This window comes from Ixodes scapularis, unplaced genomic scaffold (assembly GCF_016920785.2).
Source record: "Ixodes scapularis isolate PalLabHiFi unplaced genomic scaffold, ASM1692078v2 PGA_scaffold12__126_contigs__length_90152505, whole genome shotgun sequence".
In the NCBI taxonomy this organism is placed as follows: Eukaryota; Metazoa; Arthropoda; class Arachnida; order Ixodida; family Ixodidae; genus Ixodes; species Ixodes scapularis.
In genome coordinates this window covers 42,125,341-42,145,298 of record NW_024609838.1, presented here as the reverse complement: position 1 = coordinate 42,145,298, position 19,958 = coordinate 42,125,341, and the positions used below count along the sequence as shown (strand labels likewise).

Sequence of the window (19,958 nt, the reverse complement as noted above, 5' to 3'; positions counted from 1 at the left end):
GTTTTTATTTTGTCTCCAAAATTTTTGGACGGTCTTTTTTTAAGATTTATTTGTATTATTCAGTGCAAATTTTCTACGTTGGGGGGGGGGGGGGGGGGGGGGGGAATCTGGGCTTTTGCTAAAAAACAAAAACAAAAAAAAAATGGGCAGGATTGAGATTCCTTGACAGATCCCTGAGAACGTGGGGGTGACTCCAGTGCTTGAGAAACGTCTCAGTAACAATAAGAAATGAAAGCAAGTCATGGCATATGGTTCCCAAATACTGTGGGCTGCTTACTGTGTTTGCTGGACAAGAATTTGCTTTCAGCATGCACGGGAGCTCCACTGCAAAGTAGCAGGCACTGCTGGTGCATACACATCCTGGTGACTTGGCATTTTTTGCCACCCTCGGGTGGTAAGCATTGGAAACGTGTTCATTGTGGCTCTAGCCTGGATCAACCAGGGTAGTTAGTCTTATGTCAATGTTTGCGGTCCCTATCGTTCCGTCGAAACACTGTTCGTGCACAGCTTTCTGTTGACACTGGTGTTTGTGGACACATGCTTCCTCAACATGTATATATTACTATGCGTAATCGTATCTGAAAGCCGCTAAAAGCTAGCGTGCAGTTCACTGAGGTGTGTTTACCCAAGCCTTGGCCCCCTCCTCCCCCTTAAACCAGGCAAGACTGCAAACGTTTGTTGCGAAAACAGCAGCGTTGTGTTCGACGAACCCGGAATGCCTTTCGGTGAAATGACCTGTCCATGAAACATCTTTTTGACGAACTGATAGCCACCACGATTTTCGTGGTGCTCTAAAAGACATTACAGTGACCCGTTACGGATTGACCACTTTGCCCAAGGCGATGACAAGACCGCTGACGTTGTCCACGACGAAGTAAAGGAACGGCCTGTCCAGTACCAGGTCTAGGGTCTCTTCGGAGGGCCCAACGAAGGCCGAATCCCGGCGGCGTCCACCAGGACTCGCGGGGGGCTGCGAAGACGCAGCGCCGGCGCTCCGGGGTCCCTTGATGTCCAGAGCTGTCTTGTGGACTATGCTGGTGACGTGCAGCCAAGGGACGTCGCTCATGTCGAAGAGCTGGGCGCGTCCGGAAGCGAAGAGCGACGCCAGTCCCATCCGGCTCAGCGGCGCCGTCAGGTTGTCATGGCTGTGCTCGATCTTGATGCGGGGTAGCTGGAAGGAGACGTGGACAGGGACTATACTTGGAAGGTACAGGCACGTGTTCCCCCTCCCATTTAGAGTTCTGAATAAAGCTGTGCGTGGGCTCTTTCCGGAAATGCCTTGAAAAGTTGCGGAGTATACAGTCAAACCCGTTTATAATGAACAGCAGGAAATGCTACGATCAGTTCGATATATCAAGAACTATTTACAACGAACTTCCATGATGCGTTCAATGTGAGGCGAGAGCTTCTCTTTCTCTTCACTTCCACTTTATAACAATGCGCTGGAAAGTTGTTTTTTTTTGGCCTGCATGCAGTTTTTTTTTTTTTTTTTTAATTTTAGCTTATTTCTTGTTCTGAATCGCATCTCTTTGTGTGAAAACGCTTTGGAATGAAATTTTTTTTTTCCTGTGCGTGCGTGCAGTTTATTTTACCTTTCTCCCCTTCTGAATCACTCCTCTTAACTCAGTTTTGTTTGCCACTTGAGCTTTTGGAATTTTATTTCTTTTCTACTTTTTGGGTGGACAGGACAGGTTAGAAGACGGTTGTTTGCATGTTTTTGGAAATGTTCCCAGGGGGGAAAAGTTCGATATAGCCAATATGTTGTTATAAAAGTATTTTTTATATGCATTTTTATTTTAATTTTTTTGTGAGTTCGATATCGACAATAATTTGCTGTACGTGGGTTCGTTCTAAACGGGTTTCACTGTAGTCATGGGCGGCATGGCATGTATGCACGTTTCCAATGTCTCCCAATCCGCAACCCAGCACGAGCGCGTTCGTGGCTTTCAAAAACGAGCAAAGCATGTGCCATACGCACAAACGCTGACATGGCGCCTGCCAGGAGCCTTTTACTAAAATTCTCTCCGTCTGATGATACGAGTCTTTTGTTCTACCCCGTTACTGTGATGGAGCTAGGGGGCCTCTGTATTACCGTGTAAAGTGGCCATCTGCACCTTAAGAGTCGGTTGGAGACCTCTACAGGATGACTACGTGGAAATGCAGTCACAGACAGTAATTTTTTTTCATTTCTTTCTCTGACAGCGCAATTGCAGAAACTACTTCGCACAAAACCCGATTTCTTGATATGAACAATACATGCACGTTTCCAGTGCCTACCACCCAAACAAAATATGCTAATTCACAGCCGTGAACGCGCGGCCGGCGTTGACGAGTTATGATTCAGTCTTGAATTCTGCTGTTAACAAAAACCAAAATTAAAAAAAAAATCGAACAATTTTTTTTTTTTAACGCTTGCGTCAACAATTTTGTTACTGCACTGCACGATGATGTATGGTGGACATTTTACAGAGTGAAACTGGAATAGAACTTTCTGGAGCAACTACAACTAACTACCTTTAAATTCCAAGCAAGTTCCCACCGAAAATTTGTAGAGCGCAAAAATGCTGAAGGGCGGGCAGAGGCGACCTCTGTGCACCAGAGTTCCCGGAGAAGTGACCGTCGAGGAGGAGCATGCTAGGCTTGTGGCCTTGAACGTCTGGGGTGGGTGCTTGATGTGTCCTTTGCTTTGTTTTCCATTCAACAGTAACGCGTGGATGCTTATTGTTAGGGATGTCGCGAACCACCCTAGGTTTGATTTCGAAAGGTTTCGATATTTTTTAAGGTTCCGAAGCGAACAGAGTTTTGAATTTGCAAAATTTCAATGTTTTCGTACCGACCGAGGTTCAAATTCGCAACTTTCGATCACAGTGGTGTTTCGAATTCGAAGCTTTCACAGTTTCTAAAATTTCGGGTTCGAATATTTTGAATATTTTTTTTACTTGAGGTTCGATAAATTCGAAGATATCAAACTTTCCTAACTTGAAATTCGAAAATTTCGAATTTCCTGGGATCTGGAAATCGAAAAATTCAATGAGTTCGAAATTCTTTGGTATAAAATTCTAAAATTTTGACAGATTTCAAACTTTCTTAACTTGAAATTCAAAAATTTCGAATTTCCTGGGATCTGGAAATCGAAAAATTCGATGACTTTGAAATTTTTTGAATATAAAATTCGAACGCTTCGTATTTTTGTAGACAAAGTTCGAAAAATGATAAGATTTCGAACTTCTTTCTACATAAAATTAGAAAATTTCGAAGGTTTCAATTCTCTTTTAAAGCTAAATTTGAAAAAAAATATTTTTTTTCGAAGATTCTACATTTTTTTAGGTCCAAGTTTTCAAAGTTCGATGTCCGGTTTTCATGTTCCTCCATAGTTTTAGTTTCAAATAATGTTTTCACGAAATCGGGTGTAGAACAGTTAAGGTGTGATATTTAGACTCTGCGAAGTTGGGTCAGGCAATCAAATGAGACGACGAGTGTCCCGGATGTGCTGGAATATTTGCCTGTGCAGTGTGACGTGTGACCATAGAACAGTAATTTTGACCGCCTCAAACAACTTGGACGAAAAAAAAAATACCAAGTTTAGGGCATAATTACCCGTAGATACATGTTTGGACATTTCGTCGAAACTTACCTTGAATAACAATAATTACATCTTAAGACGACACTTTCCTAAGCTATACATAAATCATTCTTAAACAGTTTAACATCTCTACCATAAATAGCTTTGACTAAAGCTGTTCAGGGGTGGAACGGCTGCGCCATTTGCGCCATTTTGCGCCAGACGCATCTGTCTGCGCCGTCTTGCGCCATGTTGCAGAAACTGCGCCACAGCCAATACCTCGCGTCATTATGCACCAAATCGCAAAACGTGCGCCAAAACAAATTGAATTTTGTCTTGGTTTCGGTTTTTATCGACTCGATTGGCAACAATGAGCTCGTTTAGCCTGGTCGTCCATTGCAATCCTTTGTTCTTTTTATTCTCCCTGCGTATCCCGAGTCGGAAGCGGGCGAAAAAACTCGGGGGTCGGATTCCAAGCGGTACACCGCCTGCGACTAGATTGTTATTCTTCAACCATAAGCGGTTAAGCAAGTCGGCCGAGGTGAGGTCGAGTCGTTAATTGTCAGATTGCCTGAGGCTTTGCGGCCCAGGATCCGGACGTCAGCCAGTTGAAAACAAATGAGCAAAAGATTTCCTTTAGTACTACATTGTTAGAAGTTGGAACCGCATTCCCGCAAGATGAATCGTGATTTGATAGAACTGATCCGAAACCTTACCAGCCAGTAGCTCTCTAGCGAGCGGTAGATCTGCTCGGCGTACTTTAACTTTGCTCCTGCTTATCGCTTCGAATACGATAACTCCTCCTTTAATCGTCTGCTGCTTCGATATTGAGTTGCACAATAGGATAAACTCGAAATGTGTTGCCCTGTTCCTCCGCGCAACTGCACGTCCGTTGCTTACGCACGTTACGTAGTTCGCACATATAATTACTAAGTCGAGCACGTGTGGGTTGCGTGATAAGCATCGCTGGTTTCCAATTTGAGCAGCTAAAAGCCAGTCAGAAAATGTCCAGGACACTATCTTCAGAAACGTATGGTACTTGCTTTTTGGTTCTCACTAAGCCCAAGTTTTCGCATCTGTTACACTGTTATCCCATCTACCTAGGTTCCTAGCCACTCATGTTCGTCTGTGCTGCTAAGCACAATTGAAAGTGCTCCCGTGTTCGTCTATAAGACACAAGCTGCAGTGCAATGAAAACTGATCTGAGCTGCTCCTAGCCTGCTCCAGAATGAAGTTTTAGCTGCTCCAAAACAGCTGTTTCAGCTGCTCCCGTGGCTGCTCCCAAGTACATTTCATGAGTTCCACCCCTGCTGTTTCAAATATGGCACAAACTACAATCGTCAAAAAAACCATCGTCCTTCCTCGCCCCTTCGGGAAATTTCTTTTTTTTAAACTATGCATGCCAGGACATTGAAATAAATGGCATTGTCTTTCTTAAGGAACGTAGCACCACATGTAAAGATTCGAGAAAAAAAAAGTATGAATGTACCTCACTATTTGAATTCAAATGAAACCGTCCGCCAGTCTTTCGAAGTTCAACGAACGTCAAACTTTTACCCTAAAACTTCGAAGTTCGTCGAATTTTTTTACATTTCAGAATTCGAAAGTTCGAAAATTTTCGAATTCCCTTGATAAATAAGTTTGAAAATTATCGATTTCCTTAGCATAGGAAATCGAAAGTTCGAAAAGCTTCGAACTATTAGTGCAAGAAGTACGAAAGGTCGAAAATCATCGAATGTTTTGGTCTATCAAGTTCGAAAGCTCAACAAGAATCAAATTTTGCAGCGTAATAAGTTTGAAAGTCTAAACACGGATTGAATTTTTTAGAGTCATAAGTTTGACAGTTCGAAAAGCGTCTAACTTCTTAGTTTAACAAGTTCGAAAATTCGACTTCTGTCGAATTTTACAATATAGAAATTTCGAAAATTCGAAATCTTTCGAACTGCTTGATTCGATAGTCAAAACTTTGGTTCGAAAAAAGTTTGCGGCATCCCTACTTATTGTGATGCCAACGCATAAAAAATGCAATAGAACAAGCAAGCTTGGTGCTGTCTGCCCTTTGTGTCTCCTCCTTTTTTGTCTTGCGCTGTTGGGTGCATGCTCGGTGTTTAAAGGCCCGTTCACACTGTTGCAACCAAGTACGATCGCGAGAGACAGGCCTGTTAAAACCTCTTAAAATTTCTTAGGACGAGGGAACACAGTGGCATTCTGGCACCATCTATGCGGTGACCCTGGAACTGCATTTCACAAGAGCGAAGGTTTTGCGGGATTTTCAAGTTCAAATGTGCGTAATACCTATAAGAAAGGCTCGTTTATAACGTTGACACAAGATTTTCGAGCCAAGAAAGAAAGGGTAATGCGCGAGAGAAAGAGACAATATGCCGGACCGTCAAGTTTACACTGCTACCCAATAGATGGCACCAGTGTGTCCTCGTAAGACGTTTCAAGGCACCCAGTTCTAAGAGGTCGCAAGAGTGTGAACGGGCCTTTACAGCACGGTGGAGAAAAAAGGATCTGGACGATTTATATCGTGATTTAAATCGGACCGGTTTTCCTATAACTGAAATCGAGTAATAATTTGTTTTCCCATTTCTAAACTTATCCGCAAGAAAGAATCCCATTAATATGTTATTTTATGCTTTCTATATGCATTTGTTTTGTATTTAAATCAAGGAATCATTGGGTGAGAAATGTTTATATGAGGCTGAACGCAAAGCAGCGGTCTTTTGAGCAAATCGGAACTTTGAGCTTTCTACCATCCACTTCGTTCGTAAGTTACTTAACGTCCCAATGCAAGAAATTTAGAACGCTAAAGAAAAAGCTTTTTCACTAACTAAACGATATCAAGCTGTTTCTATTCTGCTACGGCGGGGTTTGTTAATAAAAAGTAGCAAATTGAATTGAACAGCAATTCTTTCTTCTGTGTCGTTTTCGGTGATCGGACGTATTGATCAATCAATGTGTGATGTTTATATTAACCTGATTTAAACCAAATTATTCTGATTTATCTAGTAATTAAAAAATCATAATCTTCACCCTGTTTTACGGTAGATATTGTTTTAAGAGTAACTATTTTTGACTTACGGTAATTCTATCTAGAATTCCGTATAAAAATTTTAAAAAATTCGCGGGGGGGGGGGGGGGGGGGGTTGGTATCTATTTCATTTAATACCTTTTTAAGCTAAAGTAATTGCAATCGATTACTTTTTGGAGTAACGTGTAGAAGACTGGCCAACACAAGAAACAACGCACATAGCTGTAGGCATAAATATTGTTCCAAAAAAGCTTGCTTGCTTTTTTTTTTTTTACGTTTAAAAACAGTTTTCTTTTTTTTTTTGGGGGGGGGGGGGGGGTATTTTGGTTGTTTTCGTCTGAATAAAACCGGCTCGGGGATAATTTTTCGAGGTTTATTGGTGTATTTACCGAACACGTGGAACCATACTTACTGACTCGCTGTTTCAAACAAGCCCACGTTTGGCCACACCAGATGTGGGCCCTACGCTTGCGCATAAACCCGATTTGCGTAGGTGAACCGTATGAGCATGCATAGTGACGACAGCAGCGCCACCTCAGCGGCGAGTCGCCTGTCTGTGCACGCAAATCATCGCGGAAAACCGTGGGAAAACCTACGGCCTAACTTATGTCCGAGCGAGGTCTGTGGCGCACCTTGAGGTTGGCCCTCCGTATCTGCATGTTGGCCAGGATGTCGCTGATTCTCTGGGCGCTCACGCGCGTTTCCAGCAGGGCCATGTCCTCGTGGGTGTGGGGCGTGAGCGCGAGCAGGGACACGAGCCCCCCGCCGGCCAGCGGCACCTCGACAGCGCTGCAGTTGAGGTAGTCGTGGCGGGCGTGCCGCACCCTCGTCCAGCGGGCCTCCAGCATGGCGGGGTTCCCGCCTAGGGCCTCGGCAGCTGGCTCTGCTGAGAGACACGGGGTTTGCCTGCTGTCAAGCAGGCACGGCTCTGCACGAGACGCGGGGGGAACGGGGGATTAACCGAAGCTAAAGCCAACTAACCGTAACTGACTGGCAAACGGCGTAATTTTCACTATAGTTGCGCGGGAAAGTGAGGAAAGCCGCTTTTGTGAGAATTTTGAATGGCGGGCTAATCTCCGAGGGAAAGAAAAGCGATGTCTGGGACACGCAAGAGAGGGTCCGCGTTCCTTTCTTCTCCAACTGCTTGGGTTATGCTCCTGCCCCCGTACTTCTGATGAGTCGCGTGCTTCGCCCCGGTCGCTCTGATTGGCTCGAGGAGTCCGTAGCATTCGCTCTTTGCCTAGCTACGGTGAAACGAAGTATAGGAGATTACATTCTATTTTGCTGATTTGCTTTAGACAGGGCACCTGTGACGCCAAATCCTCTCTTGCGGTGGGGACGGCCCGCGTCCGAGGGAACGCGCACGTATCGCGCTGACCATGCTTTTGCGCTGGGTTTGGGGAGAGGGCTGCAGACAGCGTACCGAAATACCGGATTCTCAACACGTGTCCAGGACGATAAATGGTGCCAGTCACCCCTACAAATTCAAATGGGAAAACCCCAAGGGCTGCACACTTCCAGCGGTGTCGGCGCCAAGGCGATTTGATATTTGCGGTGTAATTAATCGCCATACAGGTGGAAACTGAGGGAAAGCAGAAGAATGCGCGTAGGGGACGGCTTTTCCTCCTCTTCCTCCGTTTCTACCCGGATACCCTGTTGCAGGTTAAGAAAAGCAGGACAACCTCCTTTCCAAAGCACTGAACTCTTCCACTTCACCAGACCAAACGGTGGTGGAAAGAGTGGAGGACTTTGGGGAGGAGTTTGTCCTACTTTTCTTAACCTGCAACGTGGTAAAATAACGTATTTGCTAAAGCCACTGTAGATATAGAAATAACGCGATTCATTGTTCACAATGTTCCTTCTATACTCCGTTTCACCTTATGTTGTACCGCAGCGAAGGCTAGAAGCGCGAGCTCATAGCGTTGGCAGCTGCCTTTGGTGCACGAGAGCTTTTGCCGCCGAGATGTGCCCTAGAGCAAGGAGCTTGCGCTTGTAGTCTTTCCTGCGGTACAACACAAGGTGAAACAGAGTATAGGGTGTTTTCACTGACGTAATTTCGTCCACCGTTTTGTTGTTGCAATCTGTCTGGCGTGTGCCAAACTCGAGCATTTCAAGGATTTGCATGCCTTCTCAAATGCGTAGAGCACCGCTGACATCATTTCAACCGGTTACGATGTAATCTTTCAATGTAGTAAATTTGTTTGAAAAAACAAACTAACAACAAAGTGGCGGATTGACGTCATGTGGAAACAACCTATAGTCGATGCCTTCGTTCATAAATAGCGTCGTGCACCTAAGAAGGGAGAGGTTCGAAGAGGAGGAGTCGCGTTCCTCCCCCGTTTACAGTGCAGAAGGGTTTGGATTTGGGCTAGTTGGTTGAACATGTTTAGGGGTTAAAAGCGCTAAAAACGACGGACGAGTAGGAGAGACACACCACAGAGCGCTAAAAACGACGGACGAGTAGGAGAGACACACACCAAAAGCGCTCTGTGGTGTGTGTCTCTCCTACTCGTCCGTCGTTTTTAGCGCTTTTAACCCCTAAACACGTTTACAGTGCTTTAATCGAAACTACTCTACACGTCCTGTATAACAAGGCCGCCAGCGCAAGGTTTTCTACGTCACGAGGACACACACTAGACACGACATCATTTGCCATTTATCACGCGTGGTTTTCGAGACTCCCGCACTGGTTGGCGCACCTTCCGCAGACGCCGCCAGGGCGGCGCTGTCGTCGGCGGGCTCGGCGCGCGCCCTCCAGCGGACCCCTTCGGCTGGCACGAGGTCCAGCTCGATGTGGGTGTCGAGGTTGAGGCCGCTGAGCAGCAGGAGCTGCGTCCATGGCGGCGGCGTGTCCGGCAGGATGTTGGCCAGCTGGGACTGGCTCTGTTTCTCCACCACGGCGTTGATGTGCTGCCGGGCCTCCTCGGCGTTCGACGCAAAGTCCAGCGAGTGCACCGACGCGTTGTAGAAGTGGTACAGCGATCGCTGGAACGGGTACTTGACGCCAAAATCACGCTGCACGTACAGGCTCCTGCAAAAAGTCATTTATTGATTGAATCGCCGACCGCCTACAACTACGCAGTGTGGGGTAAAATAAAACGTAACAAATGAGGCAATGGAAAATAAACATACACACAAAAAGTGAAAGCCGTTTACAAATCCCTGTAACGCCGAATTGGAGCGCAGCTCTTGAGGAGGAGGAGTGAAGGGTAGTGAGGGGAGGGTAGACCCCTCCCCCTTCTCCTCCTCCTCCCCTCATTCTTTAATATGCTCCGGGGGGGGGGGGTCATGTGACCTCGGGGGGGGGGGGGTGTCACGTGACTTCGGGGAGGGGGTCACGTGACCTCGGGGAGGCGTGACCTGGGGGTCACCTCAAGGTCACGTGACCCCCAAGGTGACCCCCACGTGACCTTGGGGGTCACGTAGGGGTCACCTTGGGGTCACGTGACCTTGAGATGACCTTGGGGGTCACGTGACCTCGGGGGTCACGTGACCTTCAAAGGGTCACGTGGGGTCATCTTGGGGTCACGTGACCTTGAGATGACCTTGGGAGGGGTCCGTGACTTTGGGGGTCACGTGACCTTGGGATGACCTTGGTTACGCCGACGCCGACGGCGACGCCAACGGCGACGCCGACGGCGACGCCGACGCCGCTCAAGCCGGGAACGGGCCCCTAAGAGCTACGCTCTAAAACACCGATAAATAAAATAAACTGGCCCAGCACTCTCAATACGGACAATAAGAAAATAATAAAAAAATAACATTTGAATACCGTTTAGTAAGACAACATTAAAACGACGACTGCGTCGTTGCGGTGCCATCGACAGCATCATGCAACCCCTTGTAATCGCTTACGAGGAGGTAACATACGTTCGATCTCCACATAATTAGACCAAAGGTTTCGCAGTATTTGCGAGATGAAATTGACGCACAATCTATGAGCAATGGCGTGGCGTCTTATAACGTCAAAATTATTTTAAGCACACGGTGAGAATGATGCGTAATATATATACGCAGATCGGAACCGTTTCAAGACGACCCGGTAGATACCGCCAGTCTGCTCTCTCGTAAGCGCACACGAGCGATTGCAATGCAGTCTATCACAGTCAGACGGAAAAAGTGTGATCGCCGGAAAGACTGAATTGGTGATTATCGTGTCCGTCCGCCTGGCCCCTGCCGTCGTACCTGAAGAGCAGGAGGTGGGCGTCCCTGAGGTTAAGCGCCAGGTGTGCGGACAGGTCCCTGACGGCCAGGTGCAGGTGCTGCATGCCCCACAGGTACAGCACGTGGCGGAGCGCCAGCGCGGTGGGGCCCCGGGCGCCCAGCAGCAGCATGCCCAGTGAAGAGCTCACGCAGAACGGGCACAGTGCCACGTTTCCCTCGGAGCCGGACGGAGGCTCAGAGTCCCTGGAAGTATGCAATGACTCAGTGAAAATGAGGCTCGAGCCTCGGAGTCGACTGTTCAGCCGAATACGTGACATTTGCTAATCAGCCATGGAGTCGCTTACAACAGTCTGTTCAGTTGAACAAAGGATTCTGGTGTCGGTTAGCCATCTATACCCGTTTTCACCTCAAGAAAACAGTACGTTTTGCGCATTGTTCATACGCCGCGCGAAATAGTTCTCGCCAGATTTGGTTGTCCGAGGCACAGGCGATGCTTTTGGCGTTTGAAACGTGTACTCCTTGATAAGATAACGTGTATACACTCTAAAGTGCTAATAAATATATCTTAAATCTCCACCTAAAGGTGAAAATTAGTAATTATCCGCGAGAAGCCGGACTTTTTTTCCTATGCTTCTTGAGGTGAAAACAGGTATAGAAATTCGAATCCAGATTACATTATGGCTCTTTATTGCATGCAACCATTCGAGTATTTGACTCGGAGCGAATGAGGACGACAAATGTGGTAACTTGTCCTTTTCCGGTTGCAAAAAGCTTCCCCAACATCGCCTTCATTGGTCGCCCAGACGTTCACTCTCCGACAGTGTTTGAAAAATGATTCGACTACTCGCGATGTTTAATGGAGACTTGTATGTCTATAATATTCACTAGTACAATTTTTAACGCCATCTTGCACGTGCTACATTCCTCCCTAGCGGGAGTGTAAAATAAGGCGCACTTCCGTTCTTCCCATTTTTATATATATATATATATATATATAGAGAGAGAGAGAGTGTTAGAACGAAGTGCTGTTCAGCTGACGTGAAGTGTCTTAAATAATGCTGCATTCCGCCTCCCCACTTCCCGAGTCCTACCTGAGAGCTCGATACAGGTCCAGACCGAACTGATTTGCAGAGAAGGCTAGCTTGCGCGTGCTGAAGGGCAAGCCCTGTTGGGCGTCTGGACACTCCGGCAGCAGTAGCAACAGCAGCAGGGCTGCGGTCGCCAGCGACTGCAGCACATGCGCCATCTTGGACCTGCAAAACGTAGAGCTGTGAAACTTGTGGAAATGCGGTCATTTCCTTTCCTCGAATCCAGCGGCCGCGGAGCGAGCCGCTGGATTCATTTGTTCAGCCGCACGCATCCGTCGGTGGCGAGGGGGACAGCGCCATCTTAGACGCTATACCCTCGTCACCCCCTCCGAAAGGGGACGCGATTGTCCCCAAATCCTGGGACCCCTGTGGTCGAGGGTGCGCTAGGCGTTCGAATGCGGAACGCCGGTGTCTGGCGTTTGGCTTTCGCATTCGAATGCGTTCGCAGTGGAGACAAAGGCAGCTAACTTTAGTTCTACCCCCTAATCGTTCCAATCAGAGCTCGGCGTTCAAACGTCCCCGCCCACTCGTCTCCTCCTCTCCCTCAGTTTCCACGATTGACCAAGCCATGGGCACAAGACCGTTGTGAGTACTTGTGAATCTGTCAACTCCGACGGTCAGGGGCGCCGGAACAGGGGGTGCAGGGCAGAGCCGTATATGTAGAGAGTTTGGTCAATGGGAGGCGCGGGCAGAGTCAGGGCGTGCGGCACAGTTGGAAAGAGGGCTTGGTATGCTCTCTTGATCAACCAGAAGCAGAAAAGAATCCCCTAGCGGTGGTAGCGGCAAACAGTTCTGATCAAAAGTCTATGTTCATATATGGTTTTAATAAGCGCGTAAGAGTGAAGTGTAGTAACTCTTCGTGGTTGAAAATAGGGTTCACGTGTTTCTTTGATCATGATCATGCAGAAAGATGTAAGAAACGAATGCGCCGCTCAACTCTGTTTTGCTCGAGCAGAGTGTGGCCGCTCGGACGGCAGATTCCCGGCTCTGGGCGCTTGGCGTACGGATGATGGGCGCTTGGCGTACGGATCATGTCAATCGTTCCGCTAGTCGCACTCTTTCACCATCATTTTGGATTAACGTGATTGAAACATCACGTGTACTATATTTTCAACCATTAATAGTTACTCCTATGCAGTTATCAGGTTTGTTTCTCGCGACCACCGCCAGGGTATTATTTCCGGCTTCTGGTTGGTCACATTCAAATTTTTGAAGACTCCCTGGAACACGCCCAGCCCGCTTTCGGCCGATGGCGCCTCCTACCGTTTTACTGAAAGAGGGCGAGAGAGAAAAAGGGAAAGGGCTACCGGCGCTTTCCCTCTTTCTGATTGTGTAGAAAGAGTGAAAGTCCCGGATGAGAGGCTTGGCCGGTGTTGGGTGTCTGCTGTGCCCCAACTTCGTTCGCGCTTTCTTTTCTGTTTTAAACTCGCAAACTTAATTAGAGCCACGAGCTTCGATGGCAACAGTTTCCCGGTCATCGGGACACTATTGCTCGGCCATAGGGTGCACGAATGACGACAGAAAGCGTCGAATACTGTCCGAGGACCTATGTAGCTTGCTATGAATCCGGCAAGGCGAGAGCGGCTGCAATGTCTTTAAGCTCCATCGCTTTCCACATGACCCCGGTCTTGCCGGCAGTGGATCGCGTTCGTAAACCGAAAGGACATTTCCTCAACACCATCTTCTCGACTGTGCTCGGAACAGCTTGTGAATGGAGCGCGCACCGAACGCTGTACCGCCGATGAACATGGGGTACGCTCGCAAGGTGCGTGCCAGTTTTCTCGTGATAATTGCTGTTTCAGCTTGTAAAATTTTGTAACTGAATTTATCTTAATATTGATAATTTGCAGTGGTGACTGACTCGATTTCATCATTTACAACACTTAGTTGAAGGCTTATTTCCGCCGCCGGGTTAGGCTAGAAATTGTTGAAAAGGTAGTTCTGTCGGTTTTCCTGAATAGCGATCCCCTGTGCGATACCAGAGAGCCTGCAAAAGCGCTCCTTGGAGTGCCGCTGGTGGGTTGTTTGGGTTGTTTCCGTTGATTGGGCGCTTTGAAAAGCTGGATAGTCGCTCCAGTGTACGACTCGTGTGTTGCGATCTGCGTCTTCGAGCCCAGTGTGTACGTTTCTCTGTTCGAGTCATGGCATCCGCCAGTGCGGCAACGGGGGGAACAGCGGCAGCGAACGTGTCAGTGATAGAAATTGAAGGTTAGTACTCAAAATATTGCATCAAGTAGTAAAATAATTCGTGGCTACTTTGACGCTTTCTGCGGTTTGATATAAGCACATCTAGAACGTCTTCGTCGTTCATCCACAATTGAATATGAGAACACGGACACGCAAGATAAAAGCAGCGCAGCAAAACGATATGTAGCAGCTCCGGGTGTTTACAATAGTTAATTGAGGTTCCCGTTTCGTGTATCGCTTGTTCATTACTAAAAACGGCTGCGTTGAAATGGGCCTATTGCAAGCAAAAATTTATGAATGGTTCATCAATTCCAGTCACGCGAAAAGCGGTGGAGCTTCAAAACATTGCAGCCGCACGTGCCTTCCCGAATTCCATGCAAGCTACCAGGTCCTTGGCCGGTATTCGACGCTTTCTGTCATTATTCGTGCACCCTATGACCGAGCAATGGTGTCCCGATGACCGGGGGACTGTTGCCATCGAAGCCCGTGGCTCTAATTAAGTTTGCGAGTTCAATACAGAAAAGAAAGCGCGAAGGAAGTTGGGGCACAGCAGACACCCAACACCGGCCAAGCCTCTCATCCGGGTCTTTTACTCTTTCTACACAATCAGAAAGGGGGAAAGCGCCGGTAGCCCTTTCCCCTTTTCTCTCTCGCTCTCAAAATGGCGCTGCCCACGATAAAACGGTCTATACTTCCCAACGAATGGCCAAACTCTCTACATTTACGGCTCTGGTGCAGGGGAGCGACGGCTCCCCCTTATTTACAAATGAGGTAGCACGGCTCTCCCAATCTACCTCAGTCAAATTTTGTTTCTTTTTTTTTTTTTTTTTTACGCATATTGATTTTGGTTTTTACAGAGCATTTGGCGCCTGCTGTTTTGGGGTTGCCTCTCCGTTTTCGTTCAGTCAGATTTTCGAGCCATCGCCACAAAAGCCGATCATTTGGGGCCTAGCCCGAAGGATAAGCCCCAGCGTAAATTTGGCCCTGGAGAAAAAGACCCTGGAAAAATAGCGATTTTGACGTTCGCCGTCTACAGCAGATAAATTGTTGTAAATGACCCTCGTAGGAAGAATTCGTCAAGCTGGCCTCCCGTCGCATGTACGCGGCCTTCGGGGTCTTCAAAAAGCTGGAAGCCGTTCTTAAAATGCCCTTCCAATTCACTGAGTGAGGGGGGAGGGGGGGGGGCAGTTGGGTCCCTAGAGAGCTTGCGATTGTCGGTGAACGGTATACTCACCGTTTTAAACTTACTATTCCCGTGAATGACCTTCAGACTGTACATAGATGAAAAAATAGACAGCACTCGACCTGGCCGCCTGCCGCAAGTGCGCGACCTTCAGAAGCTTCAAAAATCTCAATGCCCGGGGGAAGCGCCAAGATAATTTGCGAAGACCGCGTCTTCTTTTTGTTTCGCCTCCAAAGAGTTTTCGGGAGCCAGTCTAGCGCCCTTGGGGGCTTCTAGCGTTAGCCGCACTATTCCTGTGAGTGACTTTCTGAACTAGCCGGAAGCATCTCTCGACCTGCCAGTGCCGCGGTGTCGGCGAATGGAAGAGCGGATACTAGGAAGCAGGAAGAAGGTGACTCGCTTTCCTTTGGCCGGTAGATGATTCTTCAGAAGCTTGGGGATAAGTCGATGTCTGCGTATACCGCCAGTAGCGACATCCTTTTGTTGGCTGGTGCGATGGAGGGAGATGGGGCGGAGCGGAGGAAAAATTAAAATGCTACTGCCAACATCCTTTATAAACAGCATACTGCTGCTGGAGAGTCTGTCCTCTCTGTCCATGACGCGACTGTGGCGAAGTAAACATATAGAGCTTCGCCTGTCTCCAATATTTCTGGAGTATTTTTTAACTGTTCAATCCCCTGCCCCAGCTGAACTCTCGCCTTCATATGGCCTCAATTTTTCAAAGTTTTTGAGCAAAGCTTTTATGGTCAACAAGCTCCTCGTTCTGCGACGATTCACGAGCAGCAGTCTCAGCGTTCTTGACACCCCTACTGGTAAGCCCTCAGTTTTATTGTTTGATATATTTATATTATTAGCAATTTTCTTGATTTTCCCGACAATTTCTGAATGCAAAACAGTTGTACTGGTCACAACGTCAGCTTTTTACACCACAGTAGCAATCATTACTGTAATTTTATAAGAAATAGGGTCCCCAAGCACAATATAGTAATAGTAATAGTAATAGTAAATTTATTTACGTTGTGTTAGTTCAAAACAGAAGAAGGCAGGTTCGTCTAAGCCAACAAGGATAATAATAATAATAATAATAATTTATTTTCCATTTTAAAAAAATGGCGGAGGCCGAGAAAAAAAGTCGTGTTTAAACGGCTTGACGAGCCTTCGGCCTCCTCGAAAGTTCGCCACGATGCCCTGAGAAAGGATTTTTTTGAGCTGGTCGATACTCTGACGGCGGAAATTCACAGGAGATTCCCGCAGCCTGGTCTCGACGAGCTTGTTCGTCTAGAAGGAACTGTGACTGATGCCGCCAAGAGGAAGCCTCCCTCTGCCGCAGTCTTGGAAGAGGAACTGGGGCTCCAAACTTCTGATTTCGACGTCTCCCGGCTTGCTGCACAATTGATATTGCTGCCGTCACTTGGAAGCAGCAAGTGCGACACCATTCAAGATGTTCATGCATTGCTGAAAGATCAAGCTCCAAACGTGAAATTAATTTTTGAGGAAGTTTTCAAACTTGTGCTTCTCGTTCTCATGGTCCCCGCGTCGTCGGCATCATCCGAACGATCCTTCAGTGCCCTGCGACGTATGAAAACTTGCTTTCGAAGCACAATGTCATAGGAAAGGTTGACTCATCTACTCTTATTGCACGTGCACGGCGCGCTGACGGCCACTTTGAGCTTAGATTCCGTGATTCAAACCTTTGTCGCACGAACCACGGAAAGGAAGTCCACGTTTGGCACAGCATGACTGTGAAATGTAAAAATGCCTAAGTATGTTTGTGCGACTTTTAAGCAGTTCTAACATCGCTCAGGAGGGTATATGTAAACTCTATATTTATTACAAGTTATGGTTATTAGCACCGAGAAGTTTCAGTGGCTCCTTTTGGCGGCCTGCCAGAGTGAGTCAAGGAGACAATATTTCAGCCGGGTCAACTTGCGAACAGTTGGGTATCGGCTGCTGATAGCTGGGAAGATCCTTTTTGCTTTATTTTTCCATAGCGTGATTGTATTTTGATTCGTGCGATCATAATCTCACGAGAAAAATCTCTGTCCTCCCCATGACGTCACGGTGGAAACTGTAGCGACGCTTCTGTTCGTTTTTACAGCCAATATTGTTCGTTTATTTTTCTTTCTTTATAAATTATGCACAAGATATGTAAATTATGTTTATAATTGCGTTGACATAATTTTCTCGCTGACAATGTAAAGTAACTATTGCAATGTTACTTTAGGTCTATGATACAAATATGCGCATGTTGTAATTTTTCCTGGAACACGTTTACAACATTTGCTTGTTCGTTCCTCCCAGCTGACGGTATCTCACGCGGAATCTTTTTTATGTTTCATAATATCCTATTGTTTGTCTGGAGTTCATATTCTGTGATTAATGAAAATCTGTGGTACTGCTGACCAACCTTTCTTTTTGCTATTTACATATATACCGGGACACGTGGGCTGGCTTGTGTGTACGTGTGTAGCTTTTATAACTTTGGTGTCGCTCCCAAGGCTACCTCAGCGACAGAGCTACCGTGTCATCGATTTATAGATTTCTCAATGTTATCTCTGTTACGTTTAACTCGACCACTAGTTCTTCCTGAAATTCCTTTCCTAGGTTTTCTAAGCAACTGGGACTGTTTTTAATTAGAGTTAATTTGCGCCATCAATACGCATGTATCTTTCATATATTCCATTTATTGCCCTATTCCTTCTAATTACAGACTCTTCTCTGGTATTTGGTTTCTCCATAATTACGTTAATCATTTATGAACACAGAAGAAACGTCATCGTGTCAAATAATGCATGTACATAAACAGTCAGTGTGGTCAAATAGAATATCGGTAACAAAACCTTGAGAAAACGTCACACAAAGGATACATTTTTGGTTCTAGCTTTTTAATTATCTGTCACAGTTAGTGCGCTCACTTGTAGCGTGTTTATATCATGGTCTTATGACGGTGTGTTAACTGTGTTTATTTATTTATGTAATCATATGTACGACCCCAGTATAGTGCCCTGCATGAGCCCTCAAAGAAAATAAATGATGATGATGATGTTTATGGTAGTATTTGTTTTTGCTCCCCCAGGGGAAAAATAGTTCCGACGCCACTGCCGACGGTGTCGGTTTACGAACTGATGATAAGTAGCCAGGATCCCAACTCGCGACGTCACGGCTGGGCGAATTCCGGTCGAGACGTCACGCATGGAAACCACAAGGGGGCGCCAACGAAATATGTCGGTGATGTCGGTTGTCGGTTAGAGTAACTGTATATGCTCCGCTTGCGGCTCTGCAAGCAGAGCCTATACAGTTACTCTAATGTCGGTGCTAATGGTCACCGACAGACAAGATGAGAATGGCAGGGAAGTGCTTCAGTTGTCCCGATTCCAGCGCGTGCTCCACTGCCTCCGATAACGCTGCTGCGTCTCGCGACCTCGAGCGTGCACGCGGAACCAAAGCACGGCGGAAGGCGACGGGCGCATGGTGGAGTTCGCGGGCATCCCAAGGCCTTGCCAGGGGTTCCGGAAGTATATCTGATGTGTAAGGACGACGTCTGGGGTCTTATGTCGCGTCGTGTAGTTCACCTCTCTCTCTCTCTCTCTCTCTCTCTCTCTATATATATATATATATGGTGTTTTTACTTATTCTTTCAGTTTTGTTTAAAAAAAAAAGCCGTGAAAGCTACACTTATGCGGTTCGTGCTGGTGAGTTATACGGTCAAGAGGACAGTAAATATTGTAAATTAACTTTTTAATTAGTGCAAGTAAACATGTAGTTTTAATTAATGCAAGTAGACATTAGTACAAGTAGGCACGGAACAGTTTTGAGTGTGGAGGCATGACGCCCCCCCCCCCCCCCCCCCCCCCCCGTCCCCCTCACCCGTAATAAATTCCTGGCTCCTCGGACTTTACTGAAGCACTAAACGAAACGACAGGTACCGAGACTCGACTTCAGCTTCCCCCACGAGAAGGCTCTCAAGTTAGAACACATCCGGCTTGAAACAATCTTTCTGGAAGAGGGTGGAAATCTAGCATAAGTGAATTCCAACAGCAGTAGAGCTGATCATGCAGGCACGTAGCCAGGAGGGCGGCCCATTAAGCCCAGGCTCCCCCTCGCCCCCCCCCCCCCCCCCCCCCCCCCCCCCCCCGGAATCTTCCATTTTGCTGGGGCCTCCCCTCCCACTCCCCCTCATACAACATTTTGTCATGGGCGGGCCCTACCCGAAACAAAATCCTGGCTATGTGCTTGTGATCCTGTTTCCGAACCCTTTTAGCGAAATTACGGAAAGAATGGCGAACTGACGTGAATTAAAGGTTACGAATCCCTAGAAACTAAAGTTCAGACGTTGATAAATAAGAAATAAAATTACTTCCGTTAACGTAGAACAAACATTTGCATGTGTAAAAACAAAAATTACAAAAGTCATTCAATAAAAAAAAACAATAAAAATGTTTGGAGGTGCGGGGTATCGATCCCCGTACCTCTCGCATGCTAAGCGAGCGCTCTACCATCTGAGCTACACCCCCAGACGGAGAATGCGCTTTCCACAAATATATTTAACTGCAGTAAAGTCGCTCCTTTATATGCTGGTTGAGATTTTTCACTTGTTTCGTTTTCGCGGTCGTGTTTACCGTATTTCGCGGCACAAATAGAATTGCTGACTCTTTATTTAGATAGTGACTGTCTGGATATAAGTAACAGCGAGTTCCTTTTGTGTTTTCGTCTCCTTGTGCAAGAATTAGGGGAGTCGCG

At 46.9% G+C, this 19,958-nt stretch overlaps 1 protein-coding gene and 1 non-coding gene across 2 annotated transcripts; both read right to left on the bottom strand.

Moving 5' to 3' along the window:
- Nucleotides 1–607: 607 nt before the first annotated feature.
- Nucleotides 608–18,168, bottom strand: LOC8028686 (leukocyte elastase inhibitor-like). The gene is made up of 6 exons (XM_040504941.2): nucleotides 18,134–18,168; nucleotides 11,852–12,013; nucleotides 10,782–11,003; nucleotides 9,284–9,627; nucleotides 7,229–7,473; nucleotides 608–1,171 (listed from the first exon to the last, which is right to left on the bottom strand). The coding sequence occupies exons 2-6, from the start codon at nucleotides 12,004–12,006 to the stop codon at nucleotides 815–817; spliced, it is 1,323 nt and encodes a 440-aa protein (XP_040360875.1). The 5' UTR covers nucleotides 12,007–12,013; nucleotides 18,134–18,168; the 3' UTR covers nucleotides 608–814.
- A 1,491-nt stretch (nucleotides 18,169–19,659) lies between these two features.
- On the bottom strand, nucleotides 19,660–19,732 carry Trnaa-agc. The gene has a single exon. It is a non-coding gene; the product is annotated as a tRNA-Ala (tRNA).
- Between the last annotated feature and the right edge of the window lie 226 nt (nucleotides 19,733–19,958).

Bases quoted from the DNA above. Each gene is read 5' to 3' on its own strand.
- LOC8028686 (XM_040504941.2), bottom strand. From the start codon at position 12,006: ATGGCGCATGTGCTGCAGTCGCTGGCGACCGCAGCCCTGCTGCTGTTG. The intron at 11,004-11,851 runs GTAGGACTCGGG...GCATACTTCCAG, and splicing joins GACCTGTATCGAGCTCTCAG to GGACTCTGAGCCTCCGTCCG. The intron at 1,172-7,228 runs GTGCGCCACAGA...GTCTCCTTCCAG, and splicing joins TACGGAGGGCCAACCTCAAG to CTACCCCGCATCAAGATCGA.